Raw genomic sequence first — 23,745 nt, 5'->3', positions numbered from 1 at the left:
GTCTGCTGGATCGCGCTGTCCTGAACCTCGCAGCCTTCTCCAGGCTGTAAGCTCTCCGGGACCAAGGGCTGTTGGTTTCAGGGCTGCGCCGTCAGATCCCGAGGCATTTAGTAGCTTTCTGTTGTGATCTGCAAAGCTAAAAAGTGCCGGGAGACTTAGTACAAACTGCGCGGGGGGGGGAAAACAGATGGAACGAGCGGAATGGGTGTGGTTCCTTAGGTTGCTGCTACCTGGAAAGCCACACACAACCGCTGGTAGGTCTCTCCCAGGGTGTGGCGAGAAGGACCTGGAAGGAGGTGGCAAGGAACGCAACCTCCGTCACTTAGCAGATGCTGAGGCCAAGACTCAGTTGCCAGGCAACGGCTGAGCGCCGACGCCGGGAGGGACGCAGAAACCCCACAAGCTGATGCTCGAGGCCCGGGCTCCCTAGGCAGAGGGACCGGCCAAGACTGAGTAGCGGGGGAATGGACCCCGGCCACGTGAAAGAAAAGGAGGAAGAGGAGGAAGAGGAGGAGAGAGTATGGGAGGGAGAGGAGGAGGAGGAGGAGGAGGAAATCACTGCCTCCACTCTGCGGGCCAAGCCCCGATGTCTGCCCATCTCAGCGGTGCCAGCTTTCAGCTACATCCCGCCACGGCGCCAGGACCCCAAGGAGCACAGTTACTTTCAGCGGGAGAGCCAGGTGAGCGAGTCCCCCCAGAAAGAGGGGAAGGGCGGGGACCTCACTACCCGGGAGGGCCTGGAGGCTGGAAGGGGCCGTGATGGAGGCGGGGCTTCAGGGCTAGGGAGAGGCCTGGGGCGGGGCCGCATTGCTGGAGTTGTTCAGATAGTGATGGGACCGGGCTTCAGGGATAGTGTAACCCTGTGGCCAGAGGGCTGGGACTGAGCCCTTAGGATGGTGCCAGGGGCAACCTGCCAAGGGTCGGGGACAAGGTACATGGCAAGCGGCGTCAGAGATGGTGTGACCGCAGGGCAGAGGGTGGTTCCAAGGACAAGCTGTACTGAGCTGCAGGGACCAGAGGAGTTGTGTAGGAGAGTGGTGTGCGCAACACTGTGCAGTGCACGGAAGCGTCCCGGCCTACAGGGCTTTACGTTGAAAGACCCTAGCCTTTCAGGCTTACACCTCCAAGCCTCAGGAAAAAAAACTTCAAGCACCAGGAAATGAGAAACTAAAAATCTAGTTCCAAGGGCAACCTGACTTAGCCATTATTCAATCTCCCCTGCAACCATATAACAATGTAAAAAGATTTCTGTTGAGAGATGTGCTCAACTGTGACTGGGATGGTTGCAGGTGTTCCAGGAAGGACTGTTGCTGGAGGGCTTCTCTCCAGGTTCCCCAAGCCCCGCAGTCCCACAATCCACTTATAAAATAACCACTCAGATGCTTATATTACTTATAAACTGTATGGCCGTGGCAGGCTTCTTGCTAACTGTTCTTATATCTTAAATTAACCCATTTCTATAAATCTATACCTTGCCACGTGGCTGGTGGCTTACCGGCGTCTTTACATGTTGCTTGTCCTGGCGGTGGCTGCAGTGTCTCCCCATCTTCTTCCTGTTTCCCCAATTCTCCTCTCTCTTTGTCCCACCTATACTTCCTGCCTGGTCACTGGCTATCAGTGTTTTATTTATATAGAGTGATATCCACAGCAAAGGACCACTGTGACCTTTCTGTAAACTCCACTCCCGCCCTGATATCCCCCCTTGAGGTTTCAGGAAGAATGTACCTGTTGAATGTAACTGTACCCCCTCTGTGATCACTCTGTAACTTCTCCTGCTATTGCATCAACTGGACTGGAGTATGGGTTCTTGGGGCACCCTCTTGAGACCCTAAATTTTAGGGTCCAACAACGTAAGTTTGATCGTTGCTAGGGCTGAATACCGGAGTCCTGGGCAGGGCCCCATGTGACTGCTTATGAAGGGCTAGAATGTGATATGGGGACACTGGAGGGCCAGGCATGGTTAGCAGGCAAGAGAGACCTTCAGCTGAGGGACAACGACCCCAAGAATAGGGACACCACAACCGGGTGTAGGCCTGCCTCTCAGGAAGTGAGGGTGGGCAGGGTGAGCCTGATCCAAGTGAAATGTGCAGTGAAAACAAGTCTTAGCCCCAGTAAAGATGCCCATAAGGTCCAGGGTGCGGGAAACATCTGTCCTCTAAATGGCAGAAACAAGAAGGAGAGTGTCTTAGTTACTGCTGCTGTGATGAAACACCATGACCAAAAGCAAGTTGGGGAGGAAGGGGCATATTTGGCTTACATTTCCACTTCACTGTTCATCATCAAAGAAAGTCAGGACAGGAACTCCGACAGGGCAGGAACCTGGAGACAGGAGCTGATGCTGAGGCCGTGAAGGAGTTGCTGCTCAGTGGCTTGCTCATCAGTCTGCTTCCTTGTAGAACCCAGGACCACCAGCCCAGGGATAGCCCCGCTCACCAGGGACTGGGCCCTCCCCCATCCATCACTAATTAAGAAAATGCCCTCCAGGCCTGCCCACAGCCCCATCTTGCCGAGGCACTCTTTTAACTGAGGTTCCCCTCTTCTCAAATGACTTCAGTTTGCTTCAGGTTGAAGTTAAGCTATCCATCACAAAGAGTGTGAGCGGTGAGTGCTGAGAGAGCTGGGCTGGGCTGGGAGCTGCGGTCTGATTCTGGCTTAGGGACACTGGGCACTTGCTGGTGCTGGACGTGACTCTGTGGTCCGAGGCAGGCGCGGTGCTCTGTCCACCAGGCACTAATACAGAAGAAGCAAATTTAGGCTCCATGGGGTCATTTGTTCCTACTTTTCACTATTGTGACTAAATATCACCAGTGCATCCTGCTGAGGATGCCTGATTCAGGAAGACATTGAGGAAAAGAGACATTAAATATGGATGATTGGCTGCTTGGCCCCAAGAAGTAATTCAGGACCTGATCACCCATGTTTATTATTGTTGTTGTTATTATTGTTATTATTTTGCTGTGGCACTGTATGAGTTGCCCAGAAGAGGGATATGGATTAATCAAGTGCCTGGGATGAAGGAGGCCATTTATTCCTTCATAGTGTCTAAGGTGTTCCCACATGATGTAGTCTTCCTATCCTCCCACTGGCAATCCCAGAGCTCAAGTGAATCCTCTTCCTTTGCAACAGGCCAGCACACATGGAGTATCAGGCATACATCATGTAGCTCAGGCACCCCAGCAACAGGGACCATTCTTGGTGTAGTCAACTTTAGTGTTCGAACTCTGAAAATTCCTGGTGTAGAGTCCTGATTCCAATACCACAGAATGCAAACTGACCCAGAGGCATAATTCTAAAGTGGCAATCAAACTGAGGTGACCTGTGGGGGTAGCCCCTAACTCGATGTACCTGAACAGGGAAGCTTGCAGAGACAGGCATGCATAGAAGGAAAAAGATGCGAAAATGTAGAACGAAAACTTCTGAAGAAGGGATATGAAGAATGCAGCCAGGAGCATAGTCTCCCCTAACAGTCCCCTGTAGGAACAACCCGAGAACTACTGACTCCATGCTGCTGGCTGCCAGCACCAGGAGACAATTACCGATTGTCGTTTAAGCCCTTTGTCCGTGGGACTAGTCTAGCAGCTCCAGCACACCAAGTTAGCAGCCATAAGCCCCAGTCCACTCCCAGAAGGGTCTCTTATCTAACAACAGCGCGTCTGTTGATGGTTGAGCAATGTGGAAAGACAGAAGGAACAGGTTTGTGTGTGTGGGGGGGGGGGGCTTCTGTCATCAGATCTGTCTACCCAAGCCTTGGAAATGTGCTGGGATTTTTAGAAGGGACTGGGGTGTATAGCTATGGTTTTTAACCTCACTGCTGCCATGGACCCCATTCTTGTTTCTGTGTCCAATATCCTTAAACTGGCTGGCCAGGCATCGAGGTACATGTTTGTTCCCAGCACTTATGAGTCTGAGGCAGGAGGATTGAGAGTTCAAGGCCAATTTGGGCTACGTCGTAAGACCCTGTCTACAAAACTAACCAAATATATAAATAAACTCTTATCTATAAATAAGTTTATATATTGAATGAACTTCACATAAGTGTGCAGTGCCTATAACATCGCCAATTTTATGATTAAAACTGTGTTGAGCCACAGAATGTGACAAAGAGCCAAGAAGTCTGTGCTGACATAATGAAAACTTTCATAACACATCACCTTGAGGGGTTCGGTGAAATACTGCCCTGGTGTCTCCAAAGAACTGGGATTTCAAAAGTTGGCAGATGGGAGCAAGATAAATATGCATCAAAGACAGAGGCTGCCTTGCAGGATGATGGAGCTAACGATTCTGGGTACATGAATATGAAACTATTTATTGACCACTGTTTCATTATCTACAATAAATAGGCAATGTTCAGCTAGATAACATTCTGAACACTACAGAATTATTTTCCCAGCTCCAGCTGAACCACTAACCCAATACTGAACAGCTTAGATTTACACCAAAGGGACTCTTAGGGAGGCAGTTAGGTATCACATGATTAGAGGGCGCTGGTGCTGGACCCATCTCTCATAACAGCTTCTACATCTGGAAGTGCAGGACTCTGACATCTGCTGGGAGGGATGGGAGGGACACGCACTGACGCTCTGGCCCTGAGAGGAGACTACATCTTCAGCCTGCCTAGAAGGCCATTGATAGATGATTATCTAAGCCTGATTCCAGAAGTCCTAAAGTTTATATAATTACTACAAAGCAGGCGACTTTCTGATGAAAACCCAGGACATACCCCACCCCCACCCCGAAGTCAAATTGAATAGGCTGCCAACCATTTGGACAGAAAGGCTTCTGGGAAAGGTGTTTGTTCCAGAGCCTTCGGAAAGTGCAGACCAGGGCAATGTTCTCTGGCCACCGTCCACTGTCCCTCCCCAAGAATGTGCTCTCCTTTCTCCTGTCTGTCTCCCACACTGTGCGCTGTGTGTCTTGTCTGAGTTATTTCAGTGGAAGTCACAAAGACCAGACATCTGCAGGGAGACCAGAGCAAGGTTCCTGAGACAGAATGAGTTGGGTCAAGGAAAAATTATGCAAGCTAATAACTGCAAATGTAAAATTTTGTTCCCCCATTTATACTAGTGGGTCCTAACTGGCAGTTCATCTGGTCACACGAACTACATTTCCATGAGCACTCTCAGCTATTCAGTACTCAGATTTCAACTGTGCATAAAAGAGTGGTTCCTAGAGGACCCTTCAAATCCCCGCTTAAGCCTTGCTTAGCTTATTAAACCAGGATCTGTCTGGCTCACTTGTCTGGGTGGGGAGTTGCTGGTACTGGCAAAACCTTGTCTTTAAAGAATTTTGTGCATAAATAGTCAAATATATGTGATGGTGCAGATGTGAAATCTGACACAGCTGTTTTTGAGTCACTGCCTGGGTAAGGACCAGAGAATCAACCATAGAATTTGAAAGTTTATGCTTCAGGTACATTTTGAACTGAACCTGAATGCTTCCTTGGGTTGGTTAGAATGGAATCTGAGGAATATGGGCATGGTTTTGTTTCCGTGGACATTTAAGAACAAAAACTACTTATATAGATATCTTATGTATACACACATGGACAAAAATCATGGCAGGTTCTTTCTTGTACTAGTTAAAAATAAGTTCTGGCTGAGTGATGGCTAGAAAACTTCTCATCACTGAGGAAAAGCTGTCCTCCAGGGAAAACGAACTAAGCTGGGATGCCAGGTACTCTGCCTGATAAGGGACAGCTCCAGGAAGCTCTCCTTTATGGAAAGGCAGGGTGCCTTTTGATACAAAACACAAACACATCCCAGCAACTGTTACTACTTTCAAAACCTACTAATCAAACCAGATTTCCATTAGAATGTAGCTGTGCTTTTCACACTAGCAATTCAAAAACTAAGGTATCTCACACGCACACACATACATGCACTCATGCATGCACACACACACACACACACACACATACATACACACACACACACACACACACACACACAACACACACACACACACACGCACATAGTTATTGAGCCTCCTCTTCTGGACAAGCATGCCAAGTCAGTCCCTCCTCATGAAAAGCAATTATAATCTGAGGACACTTCTTGTCTACCTGCCTCTTCTGCCAGCACCACGCCTGCCCCCGAGCCCTTCTGTTTTGGAGATGATCACTTCTCACCGCTGTCCGTGGCGCCCCTCGCTCCTTGTGCACTGGGACCCCGGGACAGCCTCTTACTTCCTCGGCAGTGCCTCTTTTCTCCCTGTGTTTGTCAGCATCAGATCCACTTCAGATCAACATTTTCTTTTTGTATCAACTTTTCCTTGAACATTGGCTTGAGGATTAAGAAACAGTTCTGTTCGTTCTGGATACTATAAATTATTTTCAGGCTCCCACACTGTCAGCATCTGTCTATCTCCTCCACTCTGTCAAGGCTCCACCTTTTCATTACTCCATGCCGGCCCAGCTCTTTTTCCAATACGGATTCTTCAGGCTCTGCAACGTTAGCCTTCTTCTTCTTCCCATTTTGTTTCTTTCCCACTTTTTTATTTTTATTTTTATTTATTTATTTTTTTTTGTATTACACCTCTAGCTCTAATCACATTCCGCTCACTTCCTTTGAAATAAAGTTTGGTTAGAACACAGCTCCACTGCCATTAACTTCCCACCGTTCACGATGACCTCACCTGAGCAGTTTTGACAGAGACTAGGTCCCCGGCAACCTTCAAAGACGACTGTCCTGTCCCTTACAGAGAACAGATTCCCACAGCCTGCCCCACTGCATTCATGTGGTACAACTTCGGTAACCAGAGTCACAGACGAGGTTAACACCCGAAGCCTTACTAGTAATGAAGGGAAAAGAGGCAAACCAAACCACCGACGTCAAGACCCTCTCGGGAGCATCGAGGACAACAAAACACATCTTCTAGTTCTCCTGACCGGTTAGCTGCCTGTGGCACTAATGAAGAGAACACGGGCTGCTTTTTAACCAGGAGCAACACTGAAGAAGTGAACTCCCTGAGCTTTTGGTTATTTAGAAAAATGAGGGTGAATCTTGAAGAAGGTTTGCTGACAAGTCAGTCAACCATACAGACACCCACAGGGTTTACTCAAGCCGAACGGCAGTGTTACAGTGGTCCTGATGTCAGCGCTGTGCTCTGAGCGTCTGCTCTCAATCCCCAAGTTTGCATTCGGGAACCCTCTTCCCCTAAGGTGACGGCTTTAGGAGTGGGTGCTTCTGGCCGTGCTTAGGTCACGAGGTGGGGCTTCTATAAATAGAATCACACCTTTATGAGACGGCTCAAAGGGACATCTCACTCTTCCTCCCGTGAGAACACACAACAAGAAGGTACCATCTGCAAAGCTGGAAACAGGCCCTTACCAGACACTAACTTTGGGCATCCCAGGCTCACCCCCTCTCCCGCCCCAATGATCTATCTCATGTCCATCTTCCTACAATTCCTCCACCGCCCAACAGAGACATCATCTAGGGACTTAGCCTGCAACACAGGAGCTTTGTGGGACATTTAAGATCAAAACCATAGGAATTAACTAAAAATTAAAAAAAAAAAAACCCACCATAACTGGATCAGAAGTCCTGCACAGAAATATTGCCTCCATGTTTTAGCTTTGTGCTCTGGCCCAAGATAGAAGCCCTCCATGTCAGTCTAGCCATCTATGAGATAAGCAGATGCAACTGTATAGAGCTCATGTAAGAACTGATGTGACTGGAGCCGAGAAGACAGTCCAGTTGCAAAAGAGCTAATTGCATAAGCGTAAGGACCCTTGTGTGCTGTGCTGCTGTCCTTGTAATCCCAAGCTTCATGCTGGAATGATAGAGACAGGAAGATCTCAGAGGTCACTGGCCAGCCGCCCTAGCAGAATCAGTGAGTTCCAGGTTCAGTGACAGACCCGGCTTCATGAAAAAAAAAATGAGGTGGAGAGCAATTGAGGAAGGTACTGTATATCAACTTCTGGACTGTACACACACACACACACACACACACACACACACACACACACACACACACGATTTAATTAACCAGCGTGACACGAGATGCCACAAGCCCTGTGTAAATATAGCCATTGTTCTTTCGCTGTAGTTACTAACGATTAGTTTCTTTTCACTAGGTGCCCATTCCCAGCAGCCAGTCTCTTACACACCTGACCCTCCTCGCTGTAGGAGATTAATTCATAGGACCACAGTAAAGATGAGCATCCATCCATTGCCCCTGGTCTTTTAACGCATACACCCCAGGGAGCCCACCACACTCACACTTTTCAGGCTACAAAGTTATTTAAAGCTCTGGTAATGCCCCTGAATAGGATGACAAATTTGTCCTCTCAAGCTACCATCTAAAATGTGACCAGCTCTGGTACTGCTCCCTAGGGGGCTCTAGCAGCCTGTGTTTCCCTAAGACATACGGTTCCAGAGGCAGCAAAGCAGATTCAGTTCAATGGCATTTTTAAATTACTTTTCTTCTTCTTCTGTTGTGCACAGCACTTCTGCCCCTGAAATGGAAAAACCGAGCTGGAAGAGAATGCCCTTTTATGAAGGTTTTGATTAAATCCCTCAAAGTCTAACTTACATTAAAAAGAAATCGCCTAAGTGGCTTTAGAATGTGTTTTCCAGTGTGCTAGGGTGGATTGTGGAAAGCTGTTTTGAGAAAAGCTGTGTTCCACAGGCCCCACTCTGGCTTTGCTGGGATTAGTGGGAATCCCTTCTGCATGTGCAGAATCTCAGACGTGGAGGCGAGGGCTGATGGTGACCTTATGTGCCATGAGCTCTCCTTCCCTGACTGTGGAATGTTCTTGGTCCAGGGTAGTAAGTAACCTTCCTGTGTATGAAAGCTCATGCAGTCTGTCCAGAGCTACAAAGCAGAGAGTCCCAAGGACCACAGCCAGTATCCAGTCCACACAGGTGTCCTCCACGGTCCCTCATGTATGGTGCCCTGTCACTTCAGACATCAATCATATTTGACCATGTGTGTTTGAGCACTCTTAAGCAGCTGAGGAGGAAGGAAAAAGCATTCTGTGGCCAGTGTCCCTGGTGGGATCTAAGGGTCTTGTCTTAGCTGCCCAGTAGACTCTTACACTCCAGCCTTGCTAGGAGAATGCAGGGCGCCCCTCTGGATGCCCACTCCCTCTCCCTCTCCACACTCCTGTTTTCCTTTGCCCCTGTTCTCATCAAGCCCACTAAATATTCCACTTGCTTATCTTACTGTCTTGTTTCCCCTGGTGAAGTTATCGGCCGGCCCGTGGCAAGGATTAATTTCTGTCATGCTATCTCCTAACCAATCAAAACAGGGATTGGCTCAGCCTGAAACTCCATAAACACCTGCTGCATAGATGGATAAAGGAGGGATGAATACATGAAATGGGAAGTTTTAAAAACAAAGGCCTAAGTCACCTTTTTTTGAAGAAGATGCACTTAGCAAACCAGGGGTTTCTGTTTGGAGTACGTGTGGTTTAGGACTCCACCCATGCTGGTGATTGGTGTGGATCACAGATGTCCTCTTGCCTGTGCTAGCTGCAAGTCTGTTGTTCAGTGACCTGTCCCCGGGAACAGCAAGTCCCAGAGTGTAGGGCAGAATGTCTTCCTCAAAGGCAGGTGGGATCTTCCAAAGGGAGAGGCCCAGCTCCCCTCGGGAACTCAGCAGTGAGAGGGGAATGAAGGAAGGAGGAGGTGAGTATGTCTTTCCACACGGAGAATGTTCCTACCAATGGCAACACCGCCCGTAAACCGGTGTGGCATGTCTCTTTGCCATGTGCCTCTATGTGCAGAGATATGGGTCTGATGATGTGTTCACACACAGAGGATCACACAAATATGTACACGTTTTTCAGTTGTCTCGTTTGCATGTAAGCAGGGAGTACACGCCTCTGTATGTGTATGCATATGGAGACCGGAGGATGGCTGTGGATGTTGACAGGGTCTCTCGTTGATCTGGAGATTGCCAAGGAAGCTAGAGTGGCTGGTCAGTGAACCCCAGGGGCCTGTCTGTCTCCATCTTCCAACTCTGAATCATAAGTGTGAGCCACTGCACCTGGCTTGTTTTTAGTTTTAGATTTTTTTTTTTTTTTTTTTTTTTTTTTTTTAAATGTGGGGTCTGGGTATTCCATTCAGGTCCTCAAGCCTATGAGGAGAGCATTTCCGTCACCAAAGCTCCTCCTCCCTCTCCCTTCCCCCACCCCCCCACTCCCATTCTTTCCCTTTTTCTATTTCTTCTTTCAAGACAGGATTTGATAACATCATCCAAGCTAGCCTGGGACTCTCAAAGTAGATGAGGGTGAACCCAAACCTGTGATGGAAGTGTCTCTGCTTCAGGTATTGTAGGCATGCGCTACTGTACCCAGCTCGGCTTGCTTTGGTCACGCAGCAGCGTCTGCTGATGTTTTTATTCCATAGTTTGATGAGGTAATATTAAACCAGCTTTCCCACACTCTAGTAAGACCCCAAGGTTCTCAACATGCCACAAGTGATGAATGAAGAAAGTAAGGTTTTTTTTGTTTTGTTTTGTGTCTTTTGTTTATTTATGGTTTTTTTAAAAAAACTTTTTGGTGGGGGAAGAGTGAAAATTAAAAGAAAACAGTTTATTTAGCTCAAACTCTTGCAGACTAAAATTATCAGCGGCAGACCTTGGTCTGCGCCAAGTCTCTGCCATTTGGCTGTACTGTGGCGGGGCCTGGGTGCCGGTGGAACACGTGACAGGATGAGTAGTCGCACCTGCAGCCAGGAGGCAGCTACCTGCAGCCAGGAGGCAGATACCTGCATCCTCCCAATCCCTTCCAGCTGTGCTTTCAGTGACCTAAAGAACCCCCTGACCGGGGGGAGGGAGATCCTTAAATGTGTGGCCCCAACTTACATTACTGCCACCCTGGGGACCAAGTTCCAACACATGAACTTTTAGGGGTCACAAAGCATAGTCTAGCCACAGCAGAAGTTTGAAACATTGCAAGCAGAAGACACAAGAAAACAACGGAGTTTTCAGCCTCTGGGGATCATCCCTACCTGCCATGTTGTGAGCTTCTGGATGCCTAGCCAGTGAGGAGCTAGTGTCAGTGGAGAGGGGCCGCGGCTGGCACTGCAGTCACACCGTCTCCCCATGGTGGTGATGAGGCAGAACCCATGGAGTCCAAGCACTCCTCCGGTGTGAGACAGACGTGAGTCAGCCACGAGGAATTCTGCTGACTTCACTTCAAGAGGAAAATGTTCTCAGATTATCTGAGAAGTTGTAAAAATTGTCAGAGCTTATGATCCCAATGTGCCGGGAGAGGGAACAGGGTCTCGTCTGCAGGCAAGCCACAAAGAGCAGTTAAGCAGTCCTCAAAGGTTCTGACTCCCGTTCCTTGACAAGCTGCAGCCCTCTAAACCACAGGCTTGCAGGCTGTGAAAAGTCTCTTAGTTCAGCACGCTGCCTGACTCCCACGGAGACGCTCTGGGTTTATCAGAAGTCAAAGGGGGCCCTTACAGAATCAGTGACCTTGGGGATTTTCAGTTGTGAAAATAGGTCGTACGTTTGTGGGCAAGTGGAGGTCTGAGTGCTATGGCTTTGAAGAGAGGAACAGCAGCCATTCCCAGGGGATTGCCACTGGAGTCAGCATGGGCCAGGATGTGCTTCGGCGGCCCAGACACTTCGTCGGGGGCAGTTTGTTCTTTCTAACTCACGAGACTCATCACAAGCATCATTTCTGAACTCCGCACTCGGTTGGCTGCCCTCAGATGGCCGCAGCGGGAACATTTTCTTTTTTATGTGTATGGGTCTTTTGTGTGCATGTATGTCTGTGCATGCCTCGTGCCCACAGAGGCCAGAAGAGGGCACGATATCCCCTGGAATTAGATTACAGGAGGGTGCGAGCCAAATTCAAATCCTTTGCCAGTATAAATGTTTTTAACCACTGAGCCATCTCTCCAGACCCCACAGTGGGAACGTTTACACCAAAGGAAGCGGCAGTCACTAACAGTGAGGTAGAGTTTTGCAGCAGTGAGTGCTCAGTTTCACCTAAGGGCAACGCTGGGCTGAAGACAATGGTGTAATATGACAGACACTGATTCATTTCCCACGCTTTGCCCAATGTGAGTGCTGCAGAGCTCTTGATGTGACAACCCACTGTCCCTCTTGACAAAATAATATAAACTGTAATGATGGTGATTTATATATTTCAATCTTATTTCTTAATTTATATATCCTGACCAGTTTCCCCTCCCTCATTCCCTCCCAACCCCCCTCCCCCCATCCACGTCTCCATTTCTATTCAGAACAGGGCAGGCCTCCAGTGGATATCAACAAAGCCTGTCATATCAAGTGGCAGTAAGACTAAGCACCTCCCATGTATCAAGGCTGGGCAAGGCAACCCAGTATGAGGAGTAGGGTCCCCAAAGCCGGCAAAATAGTCAGAGACAGTTCTGTTCCCACTGTTAGGAGTCCCACAAGCTACACAACTGTAACAAATACATGTACAGAGTTCTTAGATCAGTCCCATGCAGGCTCCCTGGTTGCCGGTTCAATCTCTGTGAGCCCCAATTAGCCCAGGTTAGTTGATTCTGTGGGTTTTCCTGTCCTTGACCCGTTATTTATATTTTTACGGAAAAATTCCATGATTTTTTATTACCTATCCCTTGATGGTTATATGTATGGATGCAATATGTTTATGTCACCTTCACCTCCCTCCTGCCTGCAGCCCCTCTAGGACACCTCCCTCTCCTCCTCCCTGTCTTCCTCCTCTCCATCCTCCCCCTTTCTGCCTCATCCTCCTCATCACTCCATCCTTGTCCTCTTCCTCCCCCTCCTTCTCCTCCCTCCTCCTCCCCTTCTCCCCCCTCATCTCTGTCATCATCCCTTCTTTCTCTTCCTCATCCCCACTTTCATCCTCCCCCATCCTGGTCCTTCTCCTTTTCCACTTCTTCTTTATCCTCCTCTCCCCTTCCTTCTTCTCTCCCTCCTCCCCTTCTCTTCCCCCTACTCCTTTCTTCCTCCGTGTCCTCCTCCTCTTTCTCCTGTTCCTCACCCTCCTCCACCTCCTCCTTCACATCCCCCACCCCTTTCTCTTCCTCCACCACCACCTTCTCCTCCTCCTCCTCTTCCTCCTCTTCCTCATAGTTCACCCAAGTCAAATCAGTGCTGCCATATGCACATGGGTGTGGGGAGCACTGGGATAACTCCTAGAGTCCACACTCCTAAAAAAACCGACTCTCCACCCTCAGCAGCCGCCATCTGCTGAAATCTCTTCAGTTAGGGGTGGGACCTCATAGGCTCTTTTCCTGTCCATGTCAGAGTGTTGACTGGCTTGGTTGTAAGCACGCCTGGTCCCTCTTTTTAGTGGTTCATTCCACTGTTACCATGTAGTCTCCTAAACATTGAGTCATTTACTGGGTCCTCTGATTTCTCCCTACACAGACAGAGATTGAGTCTGTGCACCTAGAGATGGCATGCCTTGGCACCACCCATGTTCCTAGCCCAGACTCCTGTAGGAAAATAAAGAATTGCCTCTTTAATTTGTTCTCAAATAGAAATGTGTTTGGTGAGCAAGTACTATCACTCTCATTGCAATTGCATAGAAATATGCACACACAAGCCTCCTTAACTAAATCCAGTGGGACACACACACACACACACACACACACACACACACACACACGCGCGCGCGCGCGCGCGCGCGCGTACAAGGGGGTCATCAGGAGTGAGAGAGAGATAAGAAAGGGTAGTGGAGGTGAATATGATCACAATGCCTTGTAATTTATATTTATATATAAGCATGTATCAAATTGTCAAAAAGATTATGAAAATACGAGCATCTCTTTAATGTTTGTTTCTCACAGCATTCAAGTGGTTTAATCTGACAGGAAAGTGTATTCCTATATTTAGTGTCATATGAAAAGGAGGAAGAGAGAAAGGACCCGTGTCCCAGTTTATTCTAAAACTCACACCCATTGTTCCTGTGAGAGCGTGTGGAACCTCCGGGAGTAGGAGAGCTTCAAAGGTGGGAGAGGAGATGCAGGATGTAATAAGAACCTGCAGCCTCAGGGTGGAGGTTGGCCTTGTAGCCCACAGGTGTAGACGCATTCCTCAGTCACCCACTCACATGGGTCAGGACAAAGCCAGTTATGCCGCGGCGACAAAGGACTCCACGGAGCTCAGCGCTTCACTTCTCACGCTAAGTTTCCAGTGGTGGTGGCAGTGTGTCCCTGCTCAGCCGAGTCACTCAGCAGCCTGCTCACAGGCTGCTCCCACGTCATGCTGCCTGGGACCCTGGGCACGGCTCTTCAGTACTTGTGTCTAAGGAGTCCCATGCCACTCCAGCTGACAGTCCATTGGATAGAGCTGGTCAAGTGCCTAGACGGGCAAGCCCTTGGGCCATCAGGAGTAGAGTGTGGTTGTGTATTAGTGTTGCGTGCTGGGGGGGCGGTCAGCAATCTCAGTTTATCCAGAGGAGGGTGCTCCTCAGGCTTCCGGCCCCACTGCAGAACCCCAATTTAACCCGTCCTGCCCTCCCGACTGCTCCAGACAGCCGCTTTAACCAAGTGTGCTCGCCAACAGCATGGCACAAAGTGCCGCAGGCTTAAAACAAAGAAACTCACCTTTCACAGTCCTGGAGGGTGAAAGTCTCGTCCCTTGTGCGGGCTCAGAGTAACGCTCAGCTCTGATCCCTTTGTTTCTCTTGATGGTCATCTTCCTGTCCCGTTCACACCGTCCTTCCTGATACATGTCTCTATGTCCAAATTCCTCCTCCAGAAGAACACCAGTTACGCTGAGGAGTACTGCCTTACCCTAGTATGACCTCATCTTGACTAAGCGCATCTTCAGCAACCCTGCTTCTGAGCAGGGTAGCGATCTCCATTCCCCGGTGTTAGACATCAGCCTGTGAGTGTCTGGATGTCACGGCTCAGTCCACAGCAGCTGAGAGGTTTCTCTGCACAGCTGGGCCCGCAGCGCTGTCCCGTGACTGCCTGTGATGCCCAGGCATGTCCACGAGCTCCGAGCCAACGAGAACTCAGCATCCTTCTTCTGTGCCACTTTCCCATGTCCTCTCAATTCATCTGGGAAACTTTAGAGTTTTTTGATTTTATTTTATATATTTTAGTGTGGAGGTTGATTCCCCTGCTCAGACTGTAGTCTCATTTAAGGTAAGGTTCCCCAGTTTCTGTCCTGGAGTCTAAAATGGCACCTTGCAGTTGTTTCTAGCTCATTTCCCATCCCTGTAATGAAATACCCGAGGCTGTGTGTCTCATAAAGAAAATGTTTACTTAGGTCACAGTTCTGAGGTTTCCGGGAACCATGTGGGCTAATGGTCTCACTGGCTGATGTCCAGGAGCAGCGCAGGGCACGCTCAGAGTCAGGAGTGTGCGCACATGTGCTTCCTGCAGTAGTCATAATCAGGTCCATGCTGCTCAGAGTCAGAGAACAAAATGTGCAGTAGAGGCAGCTCAGAGTCAAGACAGAGGCGATGCTGAAACAAGAATGTGGTGATTTTAATTGTGCAGCACCAAGTCTGTGTTGTGATAGAATCTCAATCCCAATTGGCTTTTATTAAAATCATTTTTGCTTCAAGCCACAAAGGAACGCAAGAACAAAAGATGGAAGATCAGTAATAGAAGACATGCTTTGGTTTTGCTTAGGTGCTGACGGATGGATAAGAGCTTCGCTCAGTGAGGCTGCCCATCTGCCATTATTTTGTTCTTTTTATTCCTATTATTCGATGATGGAAAAATTCATTTATTCCTCTGGATGTTATGAAAATGCAGCACACATACACACAACAGGTGGCACTATCTACGATTCTCATCAGTCCATGCCCAGAAACAGTGACCTTCCTAATCCAGATCAACATGTCCTAGGCGCTTGCGACACCCTGGAATTTGGGGCAGCATGGGCTCTCAGCTGCTCCTCCTTCCAGAATTTTAGACCACCTCATTAAAACGAAAAGCAATAGACTTTTTCTCTTTTTCCTCTGAGGTTGCATATCCATAGCTTCCTGTGGTGTGGAGCGTTTGGGTAACAGCGGTCACACCTCTTTTTCTTCTGGAATCTGTTCTTCTGCCTTCAGGTCTTCTGAGATCAGCTCAGGGCTCCAGCAGAACCCACACCACTGAGGAGGGTTGGCCTGATTGAGAGCATGGGAGAAGTACACCCCGGGCAGATACCAGCGATTTATTTCCTTACTCCTGGTGCTCGCCCTCTTCCCATGCAGGTTCCCCTTACCTGAGCAGGCTAGTTAGCCAGTGGGGAGCACTGTTGGGCATGGCATGGGGAACACCACTCACTTCCACTTTCACATATGGTTTTCAGGGTGCAGAAGGGAACTACTTGGTCACAACATGAGTGATCATGTTGTGAAGTGTGGCTGATCTCCTCCAAGCCCACAGACAGCACAGAGTTAGCCAGGGTTTCCAGAGGGGCAGCAGAAAACGGGGAGTATACCAGCAGTCTAACTACCACCCGATTAAGTCACCACAAGAGCCGGCTCAGCAGTTAGAAGTGCTTGCTGCTCTTCCAAGGGACCTGAATTCAGTTTCTGCCACTCCCGTTCAGTGGTTCACAGCTGCCTAGAACTCCAACTGAAAGGGATCCAATGCCCTCGAGTGGCCTCTGCAGCCACCTTCATGTACATGGGTTCACCTAGGCAGCTGCACACACATACACACAAATAAAAATAAAAAGTGTAAAAATGTTCTTCTGTGTGTGTATGGTGTGGGGGGGGACCAGCACGATGTGATGGGGTCTCAGATTACTATTCTTGTCTTGCTGCAAGTCTGGCTTAGGCTTGACCAATAGCTCTGGGCTTGGATGTGGATAATTCTCCCTTGAGGAAGGGCAGGCCTGGCCCCGGGAGAATTTACACCCGCCATCCCTGCAGAGTGGATGCCATGCTTGGACTTCCTCTGTGCTGCTGAAGGGGGGCGGGACTTGCTGTTTCTCTCAGAAAGCTCTGCTCAGCCTGTGAGGGCTGGTGGCCCACCAGCTTCTGCAGCAACAGATCCGCACTGGATGTTCAAGACACTGAGATTTCCCTGTCATGTCTTAAAATGGGTTTTTAAAGAAACTTAGATTTATTTGATAAGCAAATGTCTAATTTTACAGAGTCAAAGTGATTGATGTTTTCTTTGTGACATTTTCCTTATTGCTTTTCTGTGTAGGAGGCCCCTTATGGGTTTTCTTTTTCTCTTATTTTCCTATTTCATCTAGAATTTACTTTTGTCTACAGCGTGATGTGAAGACACAAGGAACTAGCCAATTTTACAGCACTCAATGCCGACAATTTACCCATTCATTCTCCATTGACTTAGTTTTTAAAACACCTTCCTCTAGATCATGTGTTACCTTCAGGAGACACAACACCCGGGCAGTTGGAGTAAACACACGAACGTCCAGCAGTGGTGCAGACAGAAAGCACAGTCCCTAGTGGCGGACATGGACTGTCTGAGTTCAGTCCAGCTGGGACCCTCCCAGTGGGTGAGAGCTCCTTCCCTGCATAGCACACCGCTGGTAAAATTCTCACACATCTGGAACAGAGATTCTTAAAAACCACGTTGCCTCCCTCACTGGATGGTAGTCACATCAGGGCTCCACCGGGTGTGAGCTGCCTCCCGGATCTACTTGGTGTGTGGTCCATGAGTGCCCTGATTGCTGGAAGCCCGCGCTGCTAGTCATTCCCATCAGTGCCAGCACCTCTGGTTCCTGCGCTCTGTCAACAGGGTCACCGTGTATCCCAGGCCACTCAATGTGTGTGTGCGTCCTTTCTTTCCACTGCCCAGTTTGTCTCTGTCCCACAGAGGAAATCATTCTAGCATCATTATCAGGAACAAACACACACCTAAACCAAACCATCTCAGGATAAGTAAGACAGCTGGTGCGCAATTCGAACCCCACAGATAAGCCAAGTCGGGTTTTGTCGCTGAAGGAATCAGGGCATCTAGAGCAACAAACCCAAGCATGATGTGTGAGATGAAGATTAAACACCTAACACATGATTTATTTATTTTACTAGATACCACACAAGCTGATTGACTAAGAAAGTCTGAAGAGGAAAGCCAGAGATATTTAGAGAATGGTTGTATTAACAGGTCATCTTGTTGTATTAACAGAACATCTAAGCTGTGTGCAGGCACATCTATCTGTCTGTCTGTGTATCTATCACCTATTTCTCTCTCTCTCTCTCTCTCTCTCTCTCTCTCTCTCTCTCTCTCTCAAATGCATGTTTATGTTATATATGTAGACATATTATATATATTCATGGGTATCAATTACCAAGTGCTATAGCTATCCATGGAATTTAAGAAAAAATATTTTTGTCTCTCAAAGGGTGGGATTACATATAGACAGTTTGGCAATTGTCCAGCAGTTTGAAGTATAACTTCTGCTAGGTCATGTTGTCACGGCATGCAGTTAGTTACTGATGATTTTTCATAGCAGAATAAGGTTGTATTAGATACTTTGAGAAATAAAAAAGTAGAAATGAAGGCAAACACATACATGAGAACACACATCCATGCACACACTCACACATACACATGCACACACACTCTCACAAACACACACACACACACACACACACACACACACACACACACACCCCTCCTTAGTCAGATAGAGGAGATTTACTCTGGTCTGAATATTTTCATCCCTTGTAAGAAACCTAGCCATCAGACAATCAGACATGTGGTCAGTTAGTGTGTCTCTGGGGATCAGGCCTCGAGGGTGGGGTCCTCATGAATGAGAGGCCTGAGTGAGCCTTCATGCTTTCTCCCTTGGGATGATGCAGAGAGAAGGTGCCATGTGTAAAGCAGAAAGCTGCCCTCCCCAGGTGGGAATCTGAACACACCTTGAACTTCCAGCCTCTAAACTGAGAAACACGTTTTGTTCATGAACCACTTGGTCCACATTATTTCTGCACAGCAGCCTTGGAGGAGAAGCACCAGTGAGCCCAGGAGAGATGCCGTGGAATGCCTGCACCCAGACTCAGTCCTCACAACATTGCTCTTTTCTTTTAATTATTAATTATAATAGCTGAGCCAATAGCATAGGCTTGTTATTAACTAGCTCTTACAACTTTAACCCATTTTTTATCAATCTACATGTTGCCACATGACTCATGACATTTACCTGTCCTCCTGCATGTCTTGGTCCCTCTCCATCTGACTGGTGACTCCGCCTTTCTTCTTCCCAGAGTTATCTGTCTGGCTTTCCTGCCTATACCTCCTCCTGCCTAGCTATTGGCCATTTAGCTCTTTATTCAACGGATGAGAGCAACACATCTTCACAGACAACACTGCTCTTGCCAGAGGGGTCTGAGCTCCTCTCCAGTCACAGCCGGGTCTGCCGTGTGTGTGGACCCTCCTCCACTGAGTGTGGGTTTCAGTGCAGGATCGGAGACCAGTGGCTCATCCTTCAAGCACACCCATGACTGTCTCTGTTATTCTCAGACAGGGATCATCTCCCTCTACGACTGTGTTTTTAAGAGGAGACTAGATTATAACCAGCAATTACATCGAGATGACAGAGAACACGCCAAAAGCCTAGGGCTTCATGTTAATGACGAGGTAAGATATATTAATGATGTTAATAGACCATTAAAACTATGCACATGTGTAAGTGCCCATGCATACATGTGTGTACACATACAGCGTGTTATATGTGCATGGATACATACATATCTATATGTGTGTATATGCATTTACATGTATATTGGGTACACACTTGTATTATGTCTATGTGACCCTGAGCATGTGTATATATTGAACACTTGAATATATATGTGTATGTGCATGCCTGTGCACACATTTTCATACACATTTATCTGTATGCATGTGAGAACATGCAGATATCTATGCATATACACACGTATGTTGTATATGTACATGCACATGTTTGAACATGTGTGCTTATATGTTTATCTTTGCATGTATATATGGGCTTAGGCATGTATATGTGACCATATGCAAATTTTTGATAATGTGTTCTGTTGCTTTATGTAGCGTTATTTGTGTGGTTTGCATCTATTTTATGATGCTGAGAAGTTAAGATCCTTCTGTTCTGCGATGCCAGTTTTGCATTATTTTTTCTGATTGGTTCTAGGCAACTGAACAATGTGGGAAGAATAAAGTTAGGAGGTGCTTTCAACAGACGAGAGTCCTTGCTTGCTTGCACACTGAGCCCTGTTACTTCCACTTAGATACACTGGCCTTTGTCTTCCCCAAGTCCCCTCCCTGTGGCACACAGCTTTGCTGGGATCTCCCCAGTGTTCTCCAAAGGGAGGAATTTTCTGGAATCAGCTGCAAAGGGAGGTAACTGGCTGAAGTGGCTCCCGTCAGGGTCACAGCGAGAGGACAGGTGATGGCGTGCCCTCTCCCCTCCAGGCTGTGCCTGTCCTGGTCTGCGTCAGATCCTGCCTTTTGACATGATCCCCCATTCTGCATGAGGGTACGTGGCAGCTTTTTCAAGGTCGGGGCTGAGCACACACAGACTGTTAGACCGCACACCACCCGGACATCACAGTACACAAGCTTTGGGTGGGATTGCTACTGAGCCCCTGGGTTCTTTCCTGTGGCTGTTATTCAGATTGCCAAGTCTGGAGATGCGGTACAGCAGCCGGGTGCTTACTTCCCGTGTGTGAGGCCAGTGGTTCCGGGCAGCATGCCACTCTTTACTCTCTGGGGGTTGGAGTGAAGTGATCAAGGCACCATGGAATCACTTTTTCAAGGACATACTCATGTCAGATGCACTCTGAGTTGGTATTGAAGTTCCTATTTTCTGATGAGAAGAAGGTGGCTCAGACGACCTATTGTTTGGTGCTCTCCTCTCTACTATGAACCATAAAGGGACCAAGAAACACACTCCTGTCCTCTTATAGCTGAATTCTGGCGAAGAAACAACTGGTTCCACATTGACGGACACCACGCACAGAAAACCCTTTAAATTGTGGGCATAGTGAAAGGGATGAGAGGTTCTGGGGAGGGGAGTGGTCAGGAAAGACTCCCGGTGAGGCCCGGAGACTTGGGGGGTTGGAGATTTCTGGCAGCAAAATGACCAAGCACAGGCGCTAAGTGGGAAGAAGAAAGCCTGGAGGCTCAAGGCTCCTGGGGCTCCGGCTCCGTGTGCCGGGGTAAAGAGGGACTGGCAGGGGAGTGGGCTGGGGGAGGGCAGGAGAGGGGACAGAAGGAGGAGGAACAGCATCCGAAGGAAGTCAGGCCACAACGGGTGCCTAGTCCGGGGCTCCCTGTCTCTTCTGAAGAGCAGAATGACAGCAGAGGGTCTGGGGTCCCCGGCTCTGCAGCTGCAGGTGGGCAGGAGACGCCACCTGGGCGGGATGCAGCAGAAAGGACGGGCCACTGTGCTGACGTACCGTGGGCAGAAAGGTTTCTGTGCTCAGGGCCGTGACTGCGTATTTCATCTTCCCAGGAACAGGAAAGGACCGTGCCAGTGCTGATGTCCTCGGTCTACGGGAAACGCATCAACCAGCCCATCGAGCCCCTCAACAGAGGCTACGGCCGTGTGAACCACGTGCAGACCGACTTCTACAGGAAGAACGACATCCCCAGCATCAAGGTGCCCGGCTTCGGGCACATCACTCCAGCCTGAAGCGGTCTCGCGGTTTGCAGGGCACTTGGAGGTGCGCTGCCCGCAAGCGAGGCCCTACAGGAAGGGCGCACCCTCCACCCTCACGGCCACGTCAACCGTAGCTGTAAGGATGCACCTGGACCACCGGGGGAGTAAGCACATGCACATCTAAGGTGGCTTTGGCTCAGGACTCGGCCAAGCACTTTCCCTCATGTTCAAAAGCTCCAGTGTGAGAGTTTTCACTGGATTTATTTACAGTGACACCAACTGATTCGTTCTGAGAACCCGAATAAAAGAAAAGCTCGCCTCCCTGTGGTAGCAGCCCTGTCGGTTTTGTGTGCTGGCTTGGGGCGGGGTTGACAGGAGCATCATCTGGGTCCTCCTCCTTCACGCAGGAAAACCTCCCCGCCCACACCACAACAAACAACCCTTCTGTGTTTCTCTGAGAGGAGGCGTAAGAGAATGGCCCTTGACACGACCCAACTCTAGACAGGACATTTTGTTTTCTCGAGGTCACAGATAAATTGAATTTTGCACCACTGATTACTGAGTGGGTGGCACAGCCACACCTCCAGGGAGAAGCTGTCACAGGCGCAGGGCGACTCGTGTCGGACAGACTTAGCCAAGAGTCTGCCTGCCGCACTTTCTATTCGATCGGTTATTTTATCTGTAAGTGAGATTTCCAAACTCAGCCAAGTTTTCTCATGAATCAGAGCACTACCAGAGTGGAGCCATGTGCAGCGTGCACAGTCCCGAGCCCTGGAGCCATGCGTACCTATGCTATTGTTACCGATGCTGAGGACTGAACCCAGGCCCTGCACTGTGCCGCTGAGACTCATCTCCAGCCCATGGTTTTTATTTTGGATAGTTTCCTCCTTTGGAAGCAGCTGATTGTTAACCCATGTTGGAAGTGTTTATTTTACAAGAGAATTTGACATGCACTAAGATATATTTTTAATGAATGGATCTTTTGGAAGAGGTCATCTCTCATCTAAGCATGGTTGGATTTCCCACAGTTGAGCGTTAGTGGGCAGGTGATCTAATTAATTTTGGTACTCAATCGCTAGTTTCATTGTTTTGAAATTGCAAGGTGATTTCTCTAAGGACACAGGATCCTGGATTGCTGGCAGTTTCAAGGCTGGGTAACTCCTAAATAATAAAATTCTTCTGAAATTCTTTCAGTGTTGCTGCTCTTTTCCTCCCAAATAAACCACAATAGTGTCAGTGAGGTGTTCTTGGGTACACTATAACGCATTTGTAATAATATAAAAACACATGAGAAAATCTGGGTTACAGAAGTTTGTGCAAATTATCTTTTACTCATTCATTCTTATAACTAAAATCTGTAAGTAGATGAGATAAATCAATGTCAAACTAAGTTATTTTCATTACTTCAGAGTGGATCCTACACCCTTAACCTACTGCTTGCTTTCTTTTCTTTTGTCTGTCCTTCCTTCCTTCCTTCCTTTCCTTCCTTTCTTTCGAGAATTGGAGACAGGGTCTTGCAGGGCTCAGGTTGGCCTCAAATTCATGGTGTAGATGAGGGTGGCTTTGAGCTTCTGATCCGCCAGCCTCCCTCTCTCAAGTGCTGGGGTCAAAGGTGTGCATAAATCCACCCAGCATGCTGCTTGCTTTTAAAAAGGGATGGAATCAATCAAGGTTTCAAAAGGTCTCACATTTAGTAGGTAGTAAAGGGAAATTAAATGGATTTCTGTTGGCTTCCAACATTTACAGCCAATACAGGAGTACCAGTTGCTGTGGGGTGTCTTTCTGTATGCTTTGAATATGTGTTGCTAATTGGCTAATAAATAAAGCTGTTTTGGTTTATGGCAAGGCAGCTGGGAAGCAGGCAGGAAATCCAAGCAGAGATACGGAGAGAAGAAAGGAGAATAGGGAGAGATGCCTAGCCATTGCCCAAAGAGAAGCAAAGAGCTGGCTAGCAGGAAGCCTGCCATAAAGCCACACAGTTTATAAGTAATATTAAGCCTCTGAATGATTATTTTATAAGTGGCTACAGGACTGCCGGGCCGGGTGGGACCTGAGAAACTTACCATTACAGCCAGTTACAGACATCTTAAGGGAAGACATTATTTTTTTTAAAATTTCTTTTAAATTATGAGCATGTGTGTATGTGAATGATGTGCGCAGTATCTAGGGGCTGCTGAGGACAGAAGAGAAGGTCACATCTCCTGAAGCTGGACTTACAAGCAGCTGTGAGCACCAGACATGGATGCTGGGAAATGA

The 23,745-nt window shown here is 48.3% G+C and overlaps 1 protein-coding gene across 1 annotated transcript; it reads left to right on the top strand.

Annotated features, from left to right (window-relative positions):
* The first annotated feature begins 367 nt into the window (after positions 1 to 367).
* C19H5orf49 (chromosome 19 C5orf49 homolog) lies at positions 368 to 21,822 on the top strand. The gene is made up of 3 exons (XM_028873688.2): positions 368 to 680; positions 19,368 to 19,484; positions 21,343 to 21,822. Exons 1-3 carry the CDS (start codon positions 465 to 467, stop codon positions 21,520 to 21,522), a joined length of 513 nt encoding a protein of 170 aa, XP_028729521.1. The 5' UTR covers positions 368 to 464; the 3' UTR covers positions 21,523 to 21,822.
* Positions 21,823 to 23,745: the final 1,923 nt, after the last annotated feature.

The sequence above is a fragment of the Peromyscus leucopus genome, chromosome 19 (genome assembly GCF_004664715.2).
Source record: "Peromyscus leucopus breed LL Stock chromosome 19, UCI_PerLeu_2.1, whole genome shotgun sequence".
NCBI lineage: Eukaryota > Metazoa > Chordata > Mammalia > Rodentia > Cricetidae > Peromyscus > Peromyscus leucopus.
Note: the sequence above shows the minus strand (reverse complement) of the source record. Positions and strands in the feature narration are given on the sequence as shown.